This window comes from Emydura macquarii, unplaced genomic scaffold, assembly GCF_026122565.2.
Source record: "Emydura macquarii macquarii isolate MOO-44397 ecotype Brisbane River unplaced genomic scaffold, CSIRO-AGI_Emac_v2 contig_1254, whole genome shotgun sequence".
In the NCBI taxonomy this organism is placed as follows: Eukaryota; Metazoa; Chordata; order Testudines; family Chelidae; genus Emydura; species Emydura macquarii.
This window is the reverse complement of record NW_027131391.1, coordinates 1,337,998-1,356,588: the sequence shown is the minus strand read 5'-3', so window position 1 is coordinate 1,356,588 and position 18,591 is coordinate 1,337,998. Positions and strand designations below refer to the sequence as shown.

At 40.5% G+C, this 18,591-nt stretch overlaps 1 protein-coding gene across 2 annotated transcripts in view; it reads left to right on the top strand.

Moving 5' to 3' along the window:
- BCR (BCR activator of RhoGEF and GTPase) overlaps window positions 1-14,090 on the top strand; it is a 119,664-nt gene extending 105,574 nt beyond the window's left edge. Inside the window, exons 1-8 of one of the 2 annotated variants that reach the window (XM_067550011.1) lie at window positions 312-524; window positions 3,116-3,175; window positions 3,323-3,432; window positions 4,922-5,061; window positions 6,769-6,903; window positions 7,545-7,650; window positions 9,052-9,214; window positions 10,505-14,090. In XM_067550011.1, coding sequence (XP_067406112.1) covers window positions 363-524; window positions 3,116-3,175; window positions 3,323-3,432; window positions 4,922-5,061; window positions 6,769-6,903; window positions 7,545-7,650; window positions 9,052-9,214; window positions 10,505-10,594 — 966 coding nt within the window. In that variant the 5' untranslated portion in view covers window positions 312-362 and the 3' untranslated portion in view covers window positions 10,595-14,090. Of the gene's footprint in view, window positions 1-311; window positions 525-3,115; window positions 3,176-3,322; window positions 3,433-4,921; window positions 5,062-6,768; window positions 6,904-7,544; window positions 7,651-9,051; window positions 9,215-10,504 lie in introns of those variants that run through there. The other variant, XM_067550010.1, reaches the window with a different exon arrangement.
- Window positions 14,091-18,591: the final 4,501 nt, after the last annotated feature.

Genomic DNA, 18,591 nt, shown 5'->3' with positions numbered 1-18,591 from the left:
AGGGCCATTCCAGCAGAGTCCTCAGTGAAAAGCCATAGCAGTTGGCTGAGTGAGGCAGATCTGCATCGCAAACCAGGCATTTCAGAAATGGCTTTCTCTTGAACCTGGCAAGTGAATGTGCTCGCTGAAAGAAACCTCACAGTACAGAATTTTTCCAGCTTGGAAACTCTTGTGGTGTGGAGGGGAAACAACATAGATTGTGGCTGCCCTGAAGTGACCTTGGCCGGCCTTACAGGAGGGGGCGGGCCTTCCGGAAGAAGTCTCGTCAAAAACTTTGTGACTAATTGTAGAGTCTGGGGTTGCTGAAGTAACAACGACTAAGCACAGCTGGCCTCTTTAGCCTCAGACACAGTGCAGCCGCGATGTGGGAACTGCTGGTTACCAACTACACTATGCAAGGGATCTTCAGATATTTCTACCACAGCTGCACCTACAGAAGCCGGTCTGATTCGACTGGGAAACACACACATGCCAGCAACACCACGCTGTGGACTCATGTCCGTAACAAAGTGCGCAGAGAAAAGGTTGGCCTGACTCATTCTCTTCCTCTGCTTCTTTGGGGTTTCTGAAACATGGGAGATGGAGCAGCTTTTCTCTCTGGGATTTCATGAGTATCACTGAAGGCAGCATTTTGTCCTGTGTGTCGATAGTTGAAAGGGGAGATTAGGGCTTAGGAAAGGGAGGGGCTGTGAACATACAAGGTAGAGTCAAGAAAAATATGGGTTGCATCACCCCTGCTATTCTAGAATTGGTCCTCTGATCTGCAGTGAGATGCCAAAGCTGTTATATGGGAGGGGGGCAAGGCAGGGTAGAGTTGATGGGGTGTGGGATTAGTGTTAGTTACTATATTCCTTTTCATTTGTGCATGAAGGTGTATTTGAACCCATGTGTCTCAAGGAGAAAGGTTAGTGCACTCAACTGCCCCATGGCCTGCATTTTTCAGGGAATAGGCTTTGGTATTGCAAAGCCACATCGGGAATCTCAGAGATTTGTTTTGTGAGGTTCTAATTGCTGGTATAGCTCCATGTTCAAACTGTTTTTCCTTTTCTGTATTGTGGCTTTTTGGAGGTGAGTTTTTCACAGATATCACTGATCTTGCTGGAGGGATGTTCTCTATAGTACTTAACAAGCTGTTTCCCAGGCTCATAACTTTCTTGTTAAAAGAAATCAAACTAGGTTAAAAATGGAGAGCCAGGATTTCATTTCAGAGCAGTTTTGATCAGTGGATTTTTGCAACAGCAAAGTCTCTCTTTCAGGGTCAGGTGCATTTTCTCCCTTTGCATTGGAGCTGAAGTGAAAAAGGATATGCAGGCCAGAGTAAGACACGATATCCACTTTCTCCTGTGGACTCTGGGCCGCTTTCCCATTCAGCTTTTCTTTTGCTTCATTCCCAAATCAGAGCAGGATTTTAAAAAAAGAAATAATTAGTTTCTTTCCGAGCATTGTGTGTATGTGCTTAATTTCTTTTTTTGGATGGTATATACAAGTTCTTCTGGATCACCCCATGTTTCTCTTCCATTCTCTCGCTCTCAGATACCCAGCAGCGGGTCATCTGGTCTTTTGGGCCTAGAAGAATTGGATGTAGCTCCTTTGGGAAACAGTCCCAAAGCTGTAAAGCTTGACAGAGTTGCTGGTGAAGCACTCTCTCAAGCCCCACTCTTCACTTCATCCTGGGTTTGAGTATCATAATTCCACAGTACTCCAGCTCTGTCTGTCCCTGGGAAATTATGATCCAAATTCCCTTCTAGGCCTAATTGTAGCATTTGGCCTCTGGCTTGCATTTGAGGCAGTGTGGGAGCCACAGTGCCTTGGGGTAGCTCTTGGAGGGAATGTGCTTCAGGCAGCACAATCTCTGCCACGTCCTCTGTGTGTAGACAGCAGTTTGGACAATGTAGTGGACTTCTCTCTCCACTCCCAGAAAGCTCTGCGTTTGGTACAGAGGGGGAAACAACAAAGTGCAGGAGCTGAAGACAATCTGCCTGAAGGTAGACGAATTTAGTAATCCCCCAAAATCAAAGACTTTGAAATAAATAAACATCCTACAGAATGGGGGAAGGAGAGAGCTTGATACAGAGTACTCGTGTTCACTTTAATACGTGCGTAAGGTACTCAGCTACTCTGGTAATGTGTGTGTTGTGAATACCTTGATGGATCAGATAGAGTCTTAGTGATAGAGACAAGAAGATTATTATTGAAGAAATGATCAATTACTAATCTTCATCAATTTCTGATTGCTGGAGCAGATGTTTATAAATGTCTAGTCAGTGTCCTTGGTAGCTGTTTCACTAGCAGGAGTCGAACACAAGAGCTAGAAAAATTCTGATGTACAGTAGGGTGGAGGAGATGTAAAAAGCTGTAAATACCTCAGTATTAAACCTGAAACCTTGTGCTTGTGAAACTGAATCTACAGAAGAGGCTTCCAAAGCTAAAATAAAAAGCAACGCACACACATGTATGTGCATTTGTGTATACTTTATATTAGGAACAGGAAGGAATTGGGAATCACATATATATTCGCTAATTCCTGTTCTGAATCTTGTTATTCCTGATCTTTAGAAATAAATGTTCATGTTCTCTTTGAAGTGAATAATTATGGACCAGACTGGTGCCAGCATTTACATTTGGGACCTGCAGCTTGCTCACCTGTTTTTTCAGAGAGAAACAACCCCTTGCTGTGTTTCAGATCTTAGCTCTTTCCTTTTAGAAAATCTGTTCTCCTCTTCCTGACTCCAGATTCGCTGGGGGTGGGATGATCCTGTGTTGTTTATTGAACATGGTTGCTATACTATGGCAGTGAGGGAAGCCTCATTTTCTATCAAAGGTGTGATTATTGGCTTTAGAAGAGCATTTTAGCTCTCTGAGGTTTCCCTTGTTAATATCACATGTGACACTGGGATTTCCATATATGTGTGTGGTCCATACACAGCCCTGCTTAGACTGCAGCATACTGTATGAGTGACCTGACATCTGAAACTAAGGACTTTTCTGATTCCCCTGTGGAAATGGGAGAAAGTGGTGAAAGCATTGCCATGCAGACTTGTAGAGATTTTTCAGTCTGGCTGATTTAGTCTCTGAAACCAATTCCTAACTCACAGGCAACTTCCATGTTTTTCAGCTGGATCCACAAGTGTTGCAGGATAAAGATTGGCAACGCACAGTCATCTCAATGAATGGAGTAAGTACAGAGTACAAATTGCTGCCATTGCTTCTTTACCTGACTTTGTGTATTGGGTTTATTCTCTCTGCTCTTTGTCATAACATTTTGAAAACAAAAATAAAATGTGTATTGCATGAAAAGTAACAACTAATCTCCTGCTTGCAGGTTGAAGTGAAGCTGTCAGTGAAATTTACCAGCCGGGAGTTTAGTCTGAAAAGAATGCCATCCCGTAAACAGACAGGGGTCTTTGGAGTCAAGATTGCTGTTGTCACCAAGTGAGTTGTCAGGTCACGCTTTTCTCCGTCGTTTTATTTTAAACACAGTAGGCCAAAGGGCTGCACTTACTTAAGCCCTCAGTGAATGGATGGATGCAGATACTTTCTTGCCCTTGTGTGACTAGCACAGATGGCAGTGTCTGCAGATAGGAGCTGTTTCACATTCGCCAAGCTTCATCCTGTGCATGGAAAAATCCTGAAAAGGACGGCAACACACATCCTTGCTTGGAAACCAAGTGTGTTTACTTTCAACATCTCTCACTCTGCCGTGTTCCGGAAACACCCTGGCCCTTTTCCTCTGTAGTTGACTGACTTGGTCATGAATTTCCAAAGCTACTGAACTGCAGTATTTCCTTTCCATACTCGGAAATGTTCAAGTTCTTTGGATCCACTTGTATTATTTTAACCCCTGATCTTTTGTTATGAATCGTTTGCCAGAAGAAACCTGTTTGTTCGTGTTAGGTAATTTAGGAGACCTCGTACTTCCTCCCCATGGAATTACTATTAACTTGATAACAGTAGGACTGCTATTTGTCCAAGGGCTGCACAGGAATCCTCTAATTACCTGCTAGCATTGCAAGCTCACTGAACTTACTTCCCTGTAAGGATGCAGCTCCTCCAAGGGAGAAGTTTCATGGTATTGAATGTGCAGAGATGAGCCATTTCACAGCCTCTGTACAAAAACAAATTAAAGCAACTGCTCAGGAAAAACAAACCAACAAGATCTCTATGGACAATTTTCATATGACCATAGGAGTACTGCAGTTGTGGGATGTGTATGAGTCTTGCTATTGCTGAAAACATATAACCTTTCAGGGGGGCATTAGCTGTGACATTTTCCTAAACCTGGAACACAGAGTGAATTCACCCTCTGTGAAAAGGACCAGCTCAGGGTCTAAACAATATGGCTAAAGTAGGACTTGTGCAATGCATGGCCCAGAGCACAGATGTCACCATTAGAGTGTGTTCTCACTATAGAGGACACCAGCTCTGATTATTCTCATCTCTAATGAATAATTTGCTGCTGGTAACCAGTATCTTTTGCCATTTTTATACTAGCCCAAAGCTCTCAAAATGGAGGGTTTTCACAGAGCTTCCTAAATGGATATTTTTTCTCTCTAACAGCATTACTGTATCTATAGAAAGATGCTGGTACAATGTCAGTATTTTTGTGCAGCTATTTGCTGACTTGCTCAAGTAAACCCTCTAACATAGAACAAGGTTTCAGCCTTACCACTGGCTAGTCTGCACCTCCTAAACACTTAAGTGACTAGTGATTTTGGATGTCTCCATTTTCGAGTGCCCAACCTGAGACACTTTTAAAGGGGCCAGATTTTCATAGGGTGAGTGTTGACTCAGTCCTTTTTGAAAATTTTCGCCTAGAGCTCCTTTCACCCAAGCAGTTTCATCTGATCCAGTGCCTAAAACCCTGGTATCCATGTTCTCTCTGCCTATGCTGTACTGAATTCTTCTTCGTGTTTTTCTCAAGGAGAGAGAGATCAAAGGTGCCTTACATTGTGCGCCAGTGCGTGGAGGAGATAGAGCGACGTGGGATGGAGGAGGTGGGCATCTACCGTGTCTCTGGGGTTGCAACTGATATTCAAGCTTTGAAAGCTGCCTTCGATGTCAGTAAGTATTTGCTCCTGAGGTTTTCCTTTCTGTTATGATCTCCTGAGGCCTGTTCAGGTTACTGTACTATTTTAATCTCATGTATCCCAGGAAGCATTAAGAGGTGCAAGGAGTGTACTTTTATTCCAGCTGTGTGTTTTATTAGTGTCCTCCAGGTATAGAGGTTAACCTGGGTATTCACTGGAATGGACCTTTATATTGAGAAATATGCTGATTATTCTTCCCAGCAACCCTGAAATGGCGGTTTTGCCTGCCTCTCCTTGCCATGGTAAATGGCAGACACTTTCTTCAGGGGAAACAGAGCAACCAGAAGTCTTATTTTCCACCATGTCAATGAGAACACTGGATTAACAGGAAGTGTCTGTGGTGTTTGAGACTCCTATTTAAAAGAGCACCAGCAACATAAAAATCATTTTTAAAAAATATTTTTTTTAAAGGATTGGATAGCGAAGCAGAAAATTCTGGTTATTGGAACGTGACTGGGAGTCTGGACTCCTGGGTTCTCTTCCCAATGCTGCCGTTAGTTCTTTGTTTGATCTCAGGCAAGCAAAGCTTTCTCTGGTCTTCAATATGCCCATCTGTAATATGGGACGATAATGGTACTTGCCGACCTCTGTAAAGCACTTTGAGACCCTTGGATGCAAAAGAGCCCCATGTCATTGCTACACTTTAAAGAATGTCCTCACTTGCATTACCAACATCCAAGATTATCTGAAATTGAATAAACTGGTATCATTTGTTCACTTCAGGTGAAATTGCCCTCTCTGCAGGAGGCTAGCATACAGACGAGGCACCACTTAAGTCCCACTCACACCCTGTTGTGACATAAGCGATGGCTGGACATTGTGCTGGGCCCCTGAATTTCACTCTTCCTGCATTTTACTCACTTGGATTGTGAAATTCTCTTTTCTTGTAGCTGCTTTCTCTTTTTGGTTCATCTGCACCAGCAAATGTTGCAGATTTCTGGGTTTCCAACACCATCGGAGGGGGAGAGATGTTTTACATTTTAAAAAATGCTATTTTCATGTAAATGCAAGCACATTTGAAGCAAGGCTTGTTTTATTTTCTTTTTTGTGGGTGGGAATGTTTAACAAAACTTAAATTTGTGACCTAAATTGCTTGATTTTATCTCTTGAACTTTGCTTAATTAGAAGAAGCTTCTGAGTTTCTCGTACTAGAGAGTTCCAGATGGGGAGCTGGCTGCTGTTAATTATTATACAATATATTATTAGGAAACTGAAAAGCATTTAATTAAAGTTGTTGACACTAGCTTAGCCTCATAGGGGGCTTAATCTGGATCTCATTGAAGACATTGGAAAGACCCCCATTGACTTCACTGGGTGTTGGATCTGGCCCATGACACTGGTATAGTAGAAGTTATTCAAGGTAAAGCAAACTTAGTTTTCTTGCGCCGCCTTCCTGGCAGATGTAAAGCTAGATGCTCTCCTGGCTGTACTGGGCATCTAGCTGCAAAGTGGGCACATTGTAGCTACCCGGATCTATTAAGCGGCACTGGGATACTATAAATGGCGAACTCAGCAACCAATCTTAGCAAAGTGACTACAGGTGATGAGCATCAGGTATTTGGATAGGGAGAGAAGATAAATAAAGGATAAACAGAGGGAACCAAAAAAGAGAACAAGAATAAGGAATGACTGAAGGACCACCATCTTCAGTACCTGTATGTCTCTCTGCTTTCTCTTACAGACAACAAAGATGTGTCCGTGATGATGAGCGAGATGGATGTTAATGCCATTGCAGGGACATTAAAATTATACTTCAGAGAACTGCCTGAACCCCTCTTCACAGATGAACTATACCCCAACTTTGCTGAGGGCATTGGTGTGTAACAAGAAATCATTGATACCTATCACGTGCTAAGTGTTACTGATGCTATTCTCTAGGAGGCTGTTCTTGAGGTCTTAGGAAGGAGTTGAATCAATATGAAAACTCCTAATTATAATATTAGAAAGAAGCCCTGTGACAGACTGTGGAGAGGGGAGGCAGGGGCTCAGGAGTTGCTCACAAGAGAGGCCAAATCTTGCCTTACTGGACAGGTTTTAGTTTGGGCAGTGCAAGAATGGAAAGTCCAAGCTCTAGGCTGGCCATTACCTACCTCTTAAGAGAAGAGAAATCCTATTTGTCTAGGCCCCGAGATGGGTATCTGTCCTGTTCACTCTCCAAAAGGAGATGCATCTGGTTTGGGATGGGCTGTGATCTCTTGTATTGACCCAGAAGGGAAGCATCTTAGTGTTCTGGGTCTGAAATGCACTTGTGGTTTCCTGCACAGAGGAAAGGATTCTCCATTACCTGTCTAACGGGAAAAATGAATTCAGAAGGGGAGGGAGGCTGTGCCTGGATTGAATTCTGAGCCAATCATGTAATTGCCCCCACATTAAACATCACCCATGTTTGCTCATGTAGTTACACAGTCAGTAAAGGTCTCACTCCCTGCCTGTATTTTTTTTTCTCTCTTCCCACAGCACTTTCAGACCCTGTTGCAAAGGAAAGCTGCATGTTGAACTTACTGCTCTCGCTTCCAGAACCCAACCTTGTGACATTCCTTTTCCTTCTGGACCATTTAAAAAGGTAATACAGAGAGACCCTTTAGACAGGTGCATTATGTGTGGAAATCTATTCTAAGCGCCCTGTAGAGAGGTGCCCCTTTCTTGGAAATGTGCTGTGTCACTCAGAGCACTTTCACTGATTTTCATTTTCATTTGCTCTGTATTGAGTAATGCAGGTAAAATAGTCTTGGTAAAGTGCTAAGTCCTGTTTTCCATGCTCTCTGTTATTGAAGTCATTGCAAATTGTACCAAAGGATGAGAAGGATCTTCACAGCCTGGCCCAGTGAAAATGTGCCCCCCCCCCCCCCCCCCCCCCCCCCCCCAGAAGCACACACGTAATAGCTCCATAAAATCACACTTGCTGGTGAGCTAAGTAACAGAATACAGTAAATGGGATAAATCTTAAGCCTTCACTTTGTTCAAGGGCTCTTCCTGGAGCCTTGTCTTACCAGATATTTGCACTTTAACATCACCCATCTTTTAGGAATTCCAACAGCACATCTTACGGTGGCAAGAGATTGTTCCTTGTTGTGTGGGGCCTGCCATGTGGAATTCACTCCTAGCTATATCAATCCTCCCAATTCTTCAACATCTATAAACCTACTGTCACCCCATAGTTAGATGTCTCTTCCCCTATATCCTCCCTCCTTGCTCAAAGGCCTTTTTTGGTCTTACTAGTTTGTAATTTTTTCAGGGGGACTTTCTTATATGACGCTTTTTGTGTGTTTGTAATTATTATAAGATTGTGGTACAGTGCTCAGAGCATATTAAATGAGATTGCTTATTATGTGCACAGTATTTTTATTTAAGAAATTAATTTTAAAAACATTCATGTAATTGCTTTGTGTTCACACTAGAAATGTTTCTACAGAGATGAAGGATGGCTTGATGGTTAAGGCTCTGGTCTAGGACCCAGGAGATCTGAGTTTAGTACCCAGCTGGGGTGTAAATCTACCCCACACTAGCGTGCCACACACTAGGTCTGTGTGTGGACTCTGCTACCACTCACTAAAAGTTTCCCTAGTGCACTTTGATCTACTCCACTTTGAAAAGGGGGATATATTAAAGCACACTACAGAACTTCAAGAGCATGGCAGCAAGATCCATGCAGGTACTTAGTGCACTTAGAGAAGCCAATATAACTACAGCATCTAGTCCAATAAGGCCCCAAAGTGCTACTGTAATACAAATAATAAACATTTGAGAAAGTGTAATAGCCTGTATTATACTGGAGGTCAGACTAGATGATCACAATGATCCCTTCTGGCCTTATAATCTATTAATGCAACATAAGTAATATAGTTGCTTATTGAATGTTTCTATCTAAAACCACTTAAAAGTAGGTAAAAATAAAGCTGCTTAATATTTCTTTGAGCCACAGAATGTAGAAACATCCTCTTTCTCCATTGTTTTTTCCTCCTAGGGTTGCTGAGAGAGAGAGCATCAACAAGATGTCCCTGCACAATCTGGCAACTGTCTTTGGACCAACGCTGCTGAGACCCTCAGAGAAGGACAGTAAGATTCCTGCTAACCCAACCCAGCCTATAACAATGACTGATAGCTGGTCACTAGAAGTCATGTCCCAGGTAAAAGGCTAAATATTTTAATTAATTTAATCGAGACAGTATTTTAGCCTCTTTTATTGGACCAACTTCTGTTGGTAAAAGAGACAAGCTTTTGAGCTACACAGAGCTCTTCTTCAGGTTTTCCAACACACTTTAACTAGAACACTTTGTGTTCAGTGTGAATGAGGATTATTTTTAAAAAATCAGGCTAGCACAATCAGTGCTATAAATTACCCTGCTAACAAGCCATAGGGTTCATTTATAGAACTGCTTTCAGCCATGTTAGACTCAACACCATCTTTAAAACAAATTTGGCAGTGTTCGCTCAGACAGTTTAACATATATCTGAACCGACTCGGTTGCTAGCACTAACATTTTAGTGCATCCACATCAACTTGTGCATTATGGGGATTCTTGGCACTTATCCCACTGTGCCTCAATAACTGGCTCTAGGACTAATGGATTATTGGTACAACTGGATGAAATTTTTCAGACAAATAATTTATCTGATGAAAAATGCTGTTTTAGTTGACCTGAAACTGCTTGCAAATTTGAGACAGAAATTTTCACACTTTCATAAAATGGCCAGAGAAAGAAGACAGAGCAGAGGCAATGGATGTGCTGTGGCATACCCCTTACAACCTTTAGCTCAGTGGTTAGGACACTCACTTAGGATGAGGGAGACCCAGGTTTGAATCCCCGTTCTGGAACAGACCCAAAATAGACTTTTTTGATTTACCAGAAATTCCAAAATATTTCTGATTTCATTCAACCCAACTCAAATTTTATTTTCAATTTTTCAAAACTGACACCAAACTAAAAAAACAGTTATTCCCCCAGCTCTAATTGTTGGTGTTTTCCATGATGCTTCTTTCTCTTTCCCTGCACCATTTGTACCAATATTCAAAATACTTTTTCCTGGTTCCAGAATTCTTTGTCTGCTTATACCTGCCAAAAGGCATTGTGGGCATTTCCAATATGCGTGTTAGTTAAGCAGATCAGACTGTTTGATTCTCTGGCTTTTGTAAAGGTGAGTTAGTAATCAGGAAGATTTCAAAACTGGGCTGCTCTGGAATACTGACAGCTTCACCGCACTGCAGTTTAACATGTAGGCCGAACAGAGCGCCATTGAAACTTTGACGTTGACTAAGTATTCATGATCACACTATGCATTGCAATAAAAGGAGGTGTATAGCTGGCAGCAGTTAGGGGAACGGTTTAAACACACACATCCCAGCCCCTCCACCATTCATCCCAAAAGGCCAAGACAGTAAGACTGATTTACAATTTCATCTTCCGTCTTCCTCCCAGGTTCAAGTTCTTCTTTACTTCCTGCAGTTGGAGACTATCCCCACTCCAGACAGCAAAAGGCAAAGTATCCTCTTTTCCACAGAGGTGTAGGAGTCTCGCCACAAGGGGGCTTGTAGAACCGTACTTGGTGTGAACCTGTTACTCAGAGAACAGGACGACTGTTTCTTCTTCAGACATTACAGGTCTGTTCCTATCACGAGGGAGCAGAGCCTTCATGCTTCTACTGTTTGTCAAACAGAACCACGCTGAAGAGCAAGGAGAAACTCCCTCTAGTTTTGATCCGTAGAATAGGAAAGAATTGGACTGGACATGGAGCTATGCCAAGAACTCCACTAGAAGGACCAATAGACACTTTAACCAATGCAGCCTGGAGTGCGGTTGTTGCTCTTGGGAAGGTGAGAAGAAATTCCTCATTTTTATGGACTTAATTTATCATCAAGAAGCTTCAAGCTTTCAACAGGAACACTTGTCAGGATGCCCTTTTGAGGGAAGAGGGGAATTAACGGCTATATCACAAGTGTGTCTTTAATAACTGCTGTTTTAAAGTACTGTTCTGGGCACCAGAAAATAGTATCCTTCAGCAAGGGGATCTTTGATTCCCTCCACTGAGAAATTCAAGTCTTGATTTGAACAGGGTTTTTAAAAATAAACTAGAAGTTTTGTGTACAACTGGACCTGCTGTTTTTTTGTCTCTCTCCTACTCCTTCCCTTGTAAATGTTTGTACAAACTCTAGGGAAGGGAGTGTCCTTTTCTTGCCTCTTTGTTGCACTTCTGACATTTTCTTTTGGAGTTAAAGGAGCCAGACCCACTTGCATTATACAGCAAATAAGTACCGTACATTAAAGAAAGGCGGGGAGAACTAGGCTGAGCCCTTAAATTCCATTATCTGAAATAAATGAGCTCACTTAGTTGTTTATAAAGCAGAGGCAGTGCTGTCCAGAAATGGTTGCTAAATTTTTTGGGACCTTCTAAATTGAATGGAAATTGAATGGTGAAGCTGATAACTCCCAGCTCTCCACACAAACAGATGTTATCACCTGTGCTAAAATAAGCACTACAAATATGTACTCAAGTATCTTCAAGTGTCTGGGGACAAAAAATCAACAGCTGTCTTTCTTGCTGGCTGCTTAATCGAAACTTTTATCAAAATGATGTTTTTGATACTTGAATTTTTTGAGGCTTTGTATGTTGCTTCTACAAGAGTCTTTTTCTGATAGATACAAATACTTTAATAAGATGTCAGAATATTCTATATGGACAATCTGCTAACAGGTAGCATTTTGTATTCTTCAGAAATTCCGACCCTGTTTGAATTAAGAGCAATGCAGAAATTTCTATAAAACTACACACAGCAGTACAAAAGGTGGGGCCTAATATCCACTCCACTGACACCTGTGCAACCACACTGAAGTCAGTAGGGTTATATGGGCATAAGTGGGAGCAGTATTTGCCTTGGGAATTGTAAGCATAAGCTAACTGTATGGTCTCCAGACCAGAGGAGACTCTTCAGGTCATGAAACAGATGTGCCAAGCATCTGGGGGGAGATTTTAGCTGTATCAGAGTCTCCCTCACCCTGTACTATCCACCCTCCTATGCAGTATCCACTTTAGTTGCAACCATCCATCACCATCCTGGCTAGAAGAAAAGGGCAGCCTGAAGACAAGAGAAAGAATTAGAAGAAGGGGGGAAGGGAAAGCAAATTTAAAAATAAAGGATCGGCATATTTGAATCATAAGCAATATTTGGAGGGGTGGGGGGGATACGAAAGAGAAAACAAATCTTGTTATGCTGAATTGTCTGAAGGTGTCTCAGACTTCTCCATTCAGAAAAATAATAGAGGACTCTTCCAAACAAAAGGGAGAATAAAATAAAATAAAAAAACAAGGGAAACTATTTAGTAGTCAACCTAATTGACTACTGCATAATAGATGTTGTTGTACTGTGAAGTTGGAAATTAAAAAGAAAAATATAAATTATTTCAATTTTGTGAGTATATCAGCATTTTGCATGCTATTGTAAGGATTCTTATAGGAATTTACTATTGTTTAGCACCCCTCTTTTCTTAGGTCTGGAAGCAAATCTCTGTGTTGTAACGTACAACTAGAAAATCTCTCTCTCTCTCTCGACTGTATTTCCTCTACATTTCAGCTTCCAAACCCCTTTGCTATTAGAACCCCATACACAGAAAAGTGTGTGTGTTAGGAGGTGCTTGCAAGGGCAGGGTGAAGGGAAACAAACATTTGGTTTGAAAATGTTAGTGGGTTTTTTTATTTTTGGCCTTTTGTAAAACTAAAGGTAAAAATTGGGCAATCCTGAAAGATATTTTCTCAAAAAAAGGTTATAGACCAGTAACACACTCTATAGTTTTCTGCTTTTATGTACTTGTTCTTAGTTTTTAAATAGCAGCTCTGTACCAATCAGCTGCACAACTACCCATTCCTTTACAAAATTCAAATTTTGTTGGATAATTTTGAGGCGGCAGTACTGCAGGTTTTTCTAGTTAAAAAATTCTACTTCAATAAGTGGTGATAATTTCCCCTTTTGGTGTTTGTAACCTGTAGGTGCAGTTTGCAGTGTTTAAACTGGAAAGCAATACCATAATGACTGTGCCAATTTACTTTTGCCTGACTTTTTAATTTTTATTTATATAGGAAGTATAATTTTAATGTTAGTTACCAATTTATATTGCGTAACAATAAGAAAGTTGCTTCAGCTCTGGTTACTGTTACAGGTTGTTACTTTTAGTTTTTCAGTACAATACAATGATTGATTCTGCTGTAACCGTATCTAACATGCAGGCATGTGGATGAGAAGAATTTTTGTAGTTAATTTAACATAACACATTAATTATTTCTGGTGACTATGAGTGTAAATTTTCCCCAAAGCTGGAAATTTTGGGCTGGAGAAATAGCACATCTTATGATGATGGTGAGACCATTGATTGATTTGAAATGTGAGAATGGACTAGTTGAACTTCCCCTAGCGTTGTAAGCTTTACAAATGGACCGTGCTTTCAGAAATTCAGAATTCACAAAAGGATTTTTATTTCCTCTGCTCAGTGTTTTCTTAACCCCCACCATACTAAACAAAAAGTGACTGGCGCAATTTAGCTCAAGCAAAGTCCTTCTGATTACCACACTTTCATACTTCCTGTTGAACTTTTTGAGAAAACCAGGCTCTCCCATTTTACATCTAAGATGATGCAATGCAGATGGTGTGACAGAAAAAACTGGCAAGAATTTACCCTCTACAGTTGATTGGGATGTGTTTTGAGAGCTAATACTTTTGGGGGTATCAACATATTTAACAGACCCTTCCAAGCCTGTAGCTTTCAGCTGCTTGAATTTGAAATATTACAACATTCATGTAGGATTCTCCAGATGATCTTAGCATAGTCTGTGTATCTCCATTTGTTTAAAAAAAAGCAACACTCTCCTTTCATTCAGAAATAGCTTTGGTTTTGTTCATTCTATTTTATTTTTTAAAATGTTGAGTAGGTTTTTAAACCAGCAAAGTAAATTAATGTTGGGTAAAACAGGCAAATAAACCATGAAAAGGAGCTTTTGAGAACTGATAAAAATGAATTACTTAGATCTTTTTCATCTTTGTGTTTGTGTCAATTTATATTGGGCAGGGAATGTCTAAGTTGAAACCAAACTGAAACCAAACTGAAACACATCTGTTGAAATGCTGCTGGTGTATTTTACTCTTGCACAATTTTAAAGAGGTGAGGTAGTGATTAGGCTAAGCCAGGCTCTACTTTAATATGCTGCTAACTTTTACGTATCAGCTAAGGGCAAAATACAACAATGCATTGATCACGTTCACTGATGCTCACTGCCTACCTTCATTCTAACCTTCAGTTTCTAAGTGAAGTATACGTCAATCAGTATGTACCATGCGAAGTGAAACTGCAACATTTCAGTAGGCCACTAGGTGGTGCAACCATGGAATGTTTATGGGAGATGCGGTATTTTTACACTACTTATTAATTTTAACTGTTCTCTAATTTGATCTGCTGATGTACTGTTATGTTCACTTTCTGAATAGGTTCATTTAAACAAATGTAATGTTCTGTAAAGTGTATATAGGATCTCCTAACTTGCTCTTTGCAACACTGGAAGACCTTATCGTTTTTGTTCACTTCTCTCACTGTGCCGTTCCTTAAAAACACATAAGTGTAAACTGATCACCATGGCTTTTGAAGGTGCTTAAAACCTGCATCTTAATAATGGGAAAAAACACCTTCCTGTTATCCTTCACTTATTCCTTCATTTATTTCAGTGCCTATTCATGTACTAAAGTGACATTATTTTGGGTGCAGGAGTCTTACTGTGGAAACTTTTTTAGAAAGAATTTGAAATGTTCAAGTGAACTCTGCCATTTCTTTTTTCCACTCAGGATTTCAGAGAAGGAGGAATTTTATTACAAGAAGACAGAAGCATTTACACTATGTATAGGGAATTCACTTCCGTGCCTTGAAAAAATAGCATACATCTCCTAAACCAGTTACTTAGCATTAAAACACTGAGGTCTCGGGTTAGTGTTAATAACTTCCCCATAATAAGCTAGAATGAAAAGTGAGCGTTAAGGCTTAGTATATAAAAGTTCCCAGGGAATGGAATGAGGTACCTAGGTTGATCTCAAAATCAAAAGGAATCTCCTTTAAAGGAAGCTCTTACAGCTGAATAACAATACCCACCCTCACGCCCCACAGATTTATAAGGCAGAAAAATAAAAGAACATGGAGAGAAGCATGATTAGGAATCACCCAAATCACATGGTCTGACAAAAGAGAAAACCACCACCTCTCCTTAAAAGTCAAAGTAAAAGCCTGTGCCACCAGACATATACTGAGCTAAGTCTGTATTTTCAGTAGTTCACTAAAATATTACTGTATGCAGCACCTACAGTCTGCCACTTATGATGTACTGTAATCCTTTTCTCTTGCTACTGAAAGCTCTTACATTCCAATGCTAAGTATTCTGTCTGGTCTCTTGTCCTCAAATATGGTTTTCTTTTGTTGGGGGGGGAGGGGGGGAAACTATATGTTACAGTGGTTGTAACAACAAAAGCGGGGGCAAAAGCTCATAAAACCCAGTCCAGCACTAGAAAATCATATGAAAGTTGATGTAAAAAGAGTCAACTTCTAGGCTGTGAGCATAAAATGTCACAATATGCAATAATTTTGAAATCACAGCAGTAGGCCCAAAACAACCTTGAAAAGGAAGAACTGAAACATCCTGAGTTGTCTTCTCTCCTGAGCACATCTCTAAGAAGTTCACTCTGCCTTTCTCGGGCACAGAAAACAGAAATGGAACTGCCAAGCAGAAAATATGGAAGTGATTCATGCTATATTTTCACCCCTCATCCTTGCTACTGATTCTCTGTGCATTACTACACTGTACTGAAATCTTAGGTGAGGCAATTGTAAAATAATGCATCTGCAGGTGATCTATGCATATATTTGCCATATCCTTGGCTTTCCTTTTACCGTGGAAGGAGAAATAAGCAGCCCTTTTCTAACAGAAATCTGAACCACTTAATGTCCATGTCCAGTGTATAAACTGCCATATTGGCAGACCTAATATAGGATGGCTTTTCCCTAATATGCTTGAGACAGTTTAGTCTGAGTGTATACTGGACCAACTGTGCTACCGTGTTGGACTTGCAAGGCCGTAGCATACATGTTTAAAACAGTTTGGTTCCATTTACACTTTAAGGATGAACCATGTTTTAAACACGTCTGAAAACTACAGTACTTTAACAAATTGCCCCAGCATGGTAGATGTGTCGTAGGCCCTGTCTGCTCTACAGCTTGCTATGTACTAACTACAGCTATGTTCCAATGCTGTTGTCACAGACAGTTCACATGGATTTGCCAATATGGCTGTTAGAATAGCTATAGCAGTTTCTCAATCCAGTGGAAAAAGGCTAGTTTTTGAGAGTCATATTAGCACAAGACATGTTCCGGATTAACCATCTAGCTACTCCATAGCATGGATTCTGAAAGCAGTTGTATCACAGGGGCTCGTCTTATCTCCCAGTTTATGTGCAGAGGGGTCTTGTGTGTGTGAAACATATCTTCTTGCATGGAATGAGCGTTCAGTTGCCTAAGTGGTAGCACCCCTCTTCTTACCCCAGATGTCATGGAAGATGCTCTGAGTCTGGGGTTCATGCAGGGACAATAGACGGCCTCCACACTGATGGCCTTGATCTCCTATTGATTCCCCAGATCCCTACTGCTCCCAAGGAATGCATGGAGTTTAAGAGTGAGCCTCACAGCCTGTTCAGTAGAAGGGCCACTCTTCCTCCACCCCCTGGTGGAATCATCAAACATCAATCTTTGCAAAGAGAACCTCACATTTCCTCCCTGTTAGTCCCAAAGAGGAAGCAACTGGGCCTGCAATAATAAATTTGTGTGCGGACACAAACTCTGTCAGTCATGGTAAACTAAAACCATATTTGAAAACTGTTTCAAATACTTTAATGCAGAAAGAGCCATAGCAGATCCTTCACAGCAGTACTTCCTAACCTACCCCCTGCCTGACCCTTCTGAAGATACTCGCTGCCTGATGTCTTTGATTGGGCTTCTCATCAGGTTTTAAAAGCCTGAGAATGTTGCACAACTACAACATATTTGGAGCACTGGGTAAAACTGTTACCTACACAAGAATAGATGTTTCCAGTGATGAGTATCCAAGCCAAGATCTTAGTATTAAAAGTGACTGAAATACTAAAACTAGAAGAGGAGGATGTTGGATAACTGAGGAAGTCAGAATGAAACAGTGAATTGAAAAAGAAAATCTCAAAGTAGGACATTGTGAAATTTACATCCTTTCTGTGTCTGTTTAGCAAAAAAAAAAGAAAAAATCTAAAACCAAGCCTTCTCTTGCCTATGTAACTTGTGTAGTTTGTTCTTATCTCTACTGGTGCAAGTGTTTATAATCCATGCAAAGTTCAAAGGAAAGCAGATAATTAAACTATTTATTTAAATATAAATACAATTAAATTATATAATTAGTGCTAAAGTATCAGGTGTAGAAGAATCTTGTTCCTTGTTGGATAATTTTGAGTTTCACCACAGAGTTAATATTGTTTGCATTGTTTAATACCACCATGTTTCATGTTAAGGACTCTGCTTTGCCATTTTATACCGCTAGTGTTAGTGCTTCAATATCCAATTAGTGCTTTGTTTTCAAAAATGGAAACAAATGCCCTACTCCTAAAAGATGCTGAGCACATGCAAAGCCCATTGAAATTAATGAGATTTGCAGGGCTCAATGTCTCTCAGGATTAGGCCTAAAGAATGCAGCAGAGAAAAAATGAAAAATTGTAATGCTGGATTTTTTAATTTTCTGAAGATAAATGGTATAAAAAAGGATCCAAAAACTGAATTTGGAAATAAAAATCTATGGCTTTTGCAGCCTTTGTTTGTACACAAGGTTAAATAAAATCTCCTGTATCTATGTTTGCCAGGTTCCATTGGTCTTATTTAAATAAACATTGGGTCCACAAAGGCTGGACTGAATGTGTGAATGGTATTTGATAAGAATTTATGATGTACAATTTAAACTTTGGATTTTTTTAATCAAGTGCTACCTTGTCAGTACTTCCTCTCTGCAAGATAATAGTATCCTAGATTAAATGAACTCCATGACCCAAGTTCCATTTAACTCAGCAATAATTGTAAGATATACATGCAGACAATGGCAGGTGCAGAATAGTTTATTTTAGGGCTATGCTAATCTTGTTATAGGATTATTGTTTCAAAACAAAACCAGCTATAAACTTTGTAATTTAACACTAGTACATAGAGCAGTTAGGTGCACTCGGTACTTTGCAGAGAGAATAAAAACACAGTCCCCTGGCCTGAGGATCCTGCAATTTACATTGAGACAGCCAAGGTTTTTGGGCATGTGGACGGTGAGTTTTGAGGGCAATATTTAATCAAAGTGGAGGGACTTGCACCTTGGCTGTACAGTGACTGAAGTACATTTAATCTGGAAGGAGAGCTCCCAATACACCAATCAAGGGGGTGGGGAACTCTGGGGGAATACTGCTTACTTACCAATGAAACAGATC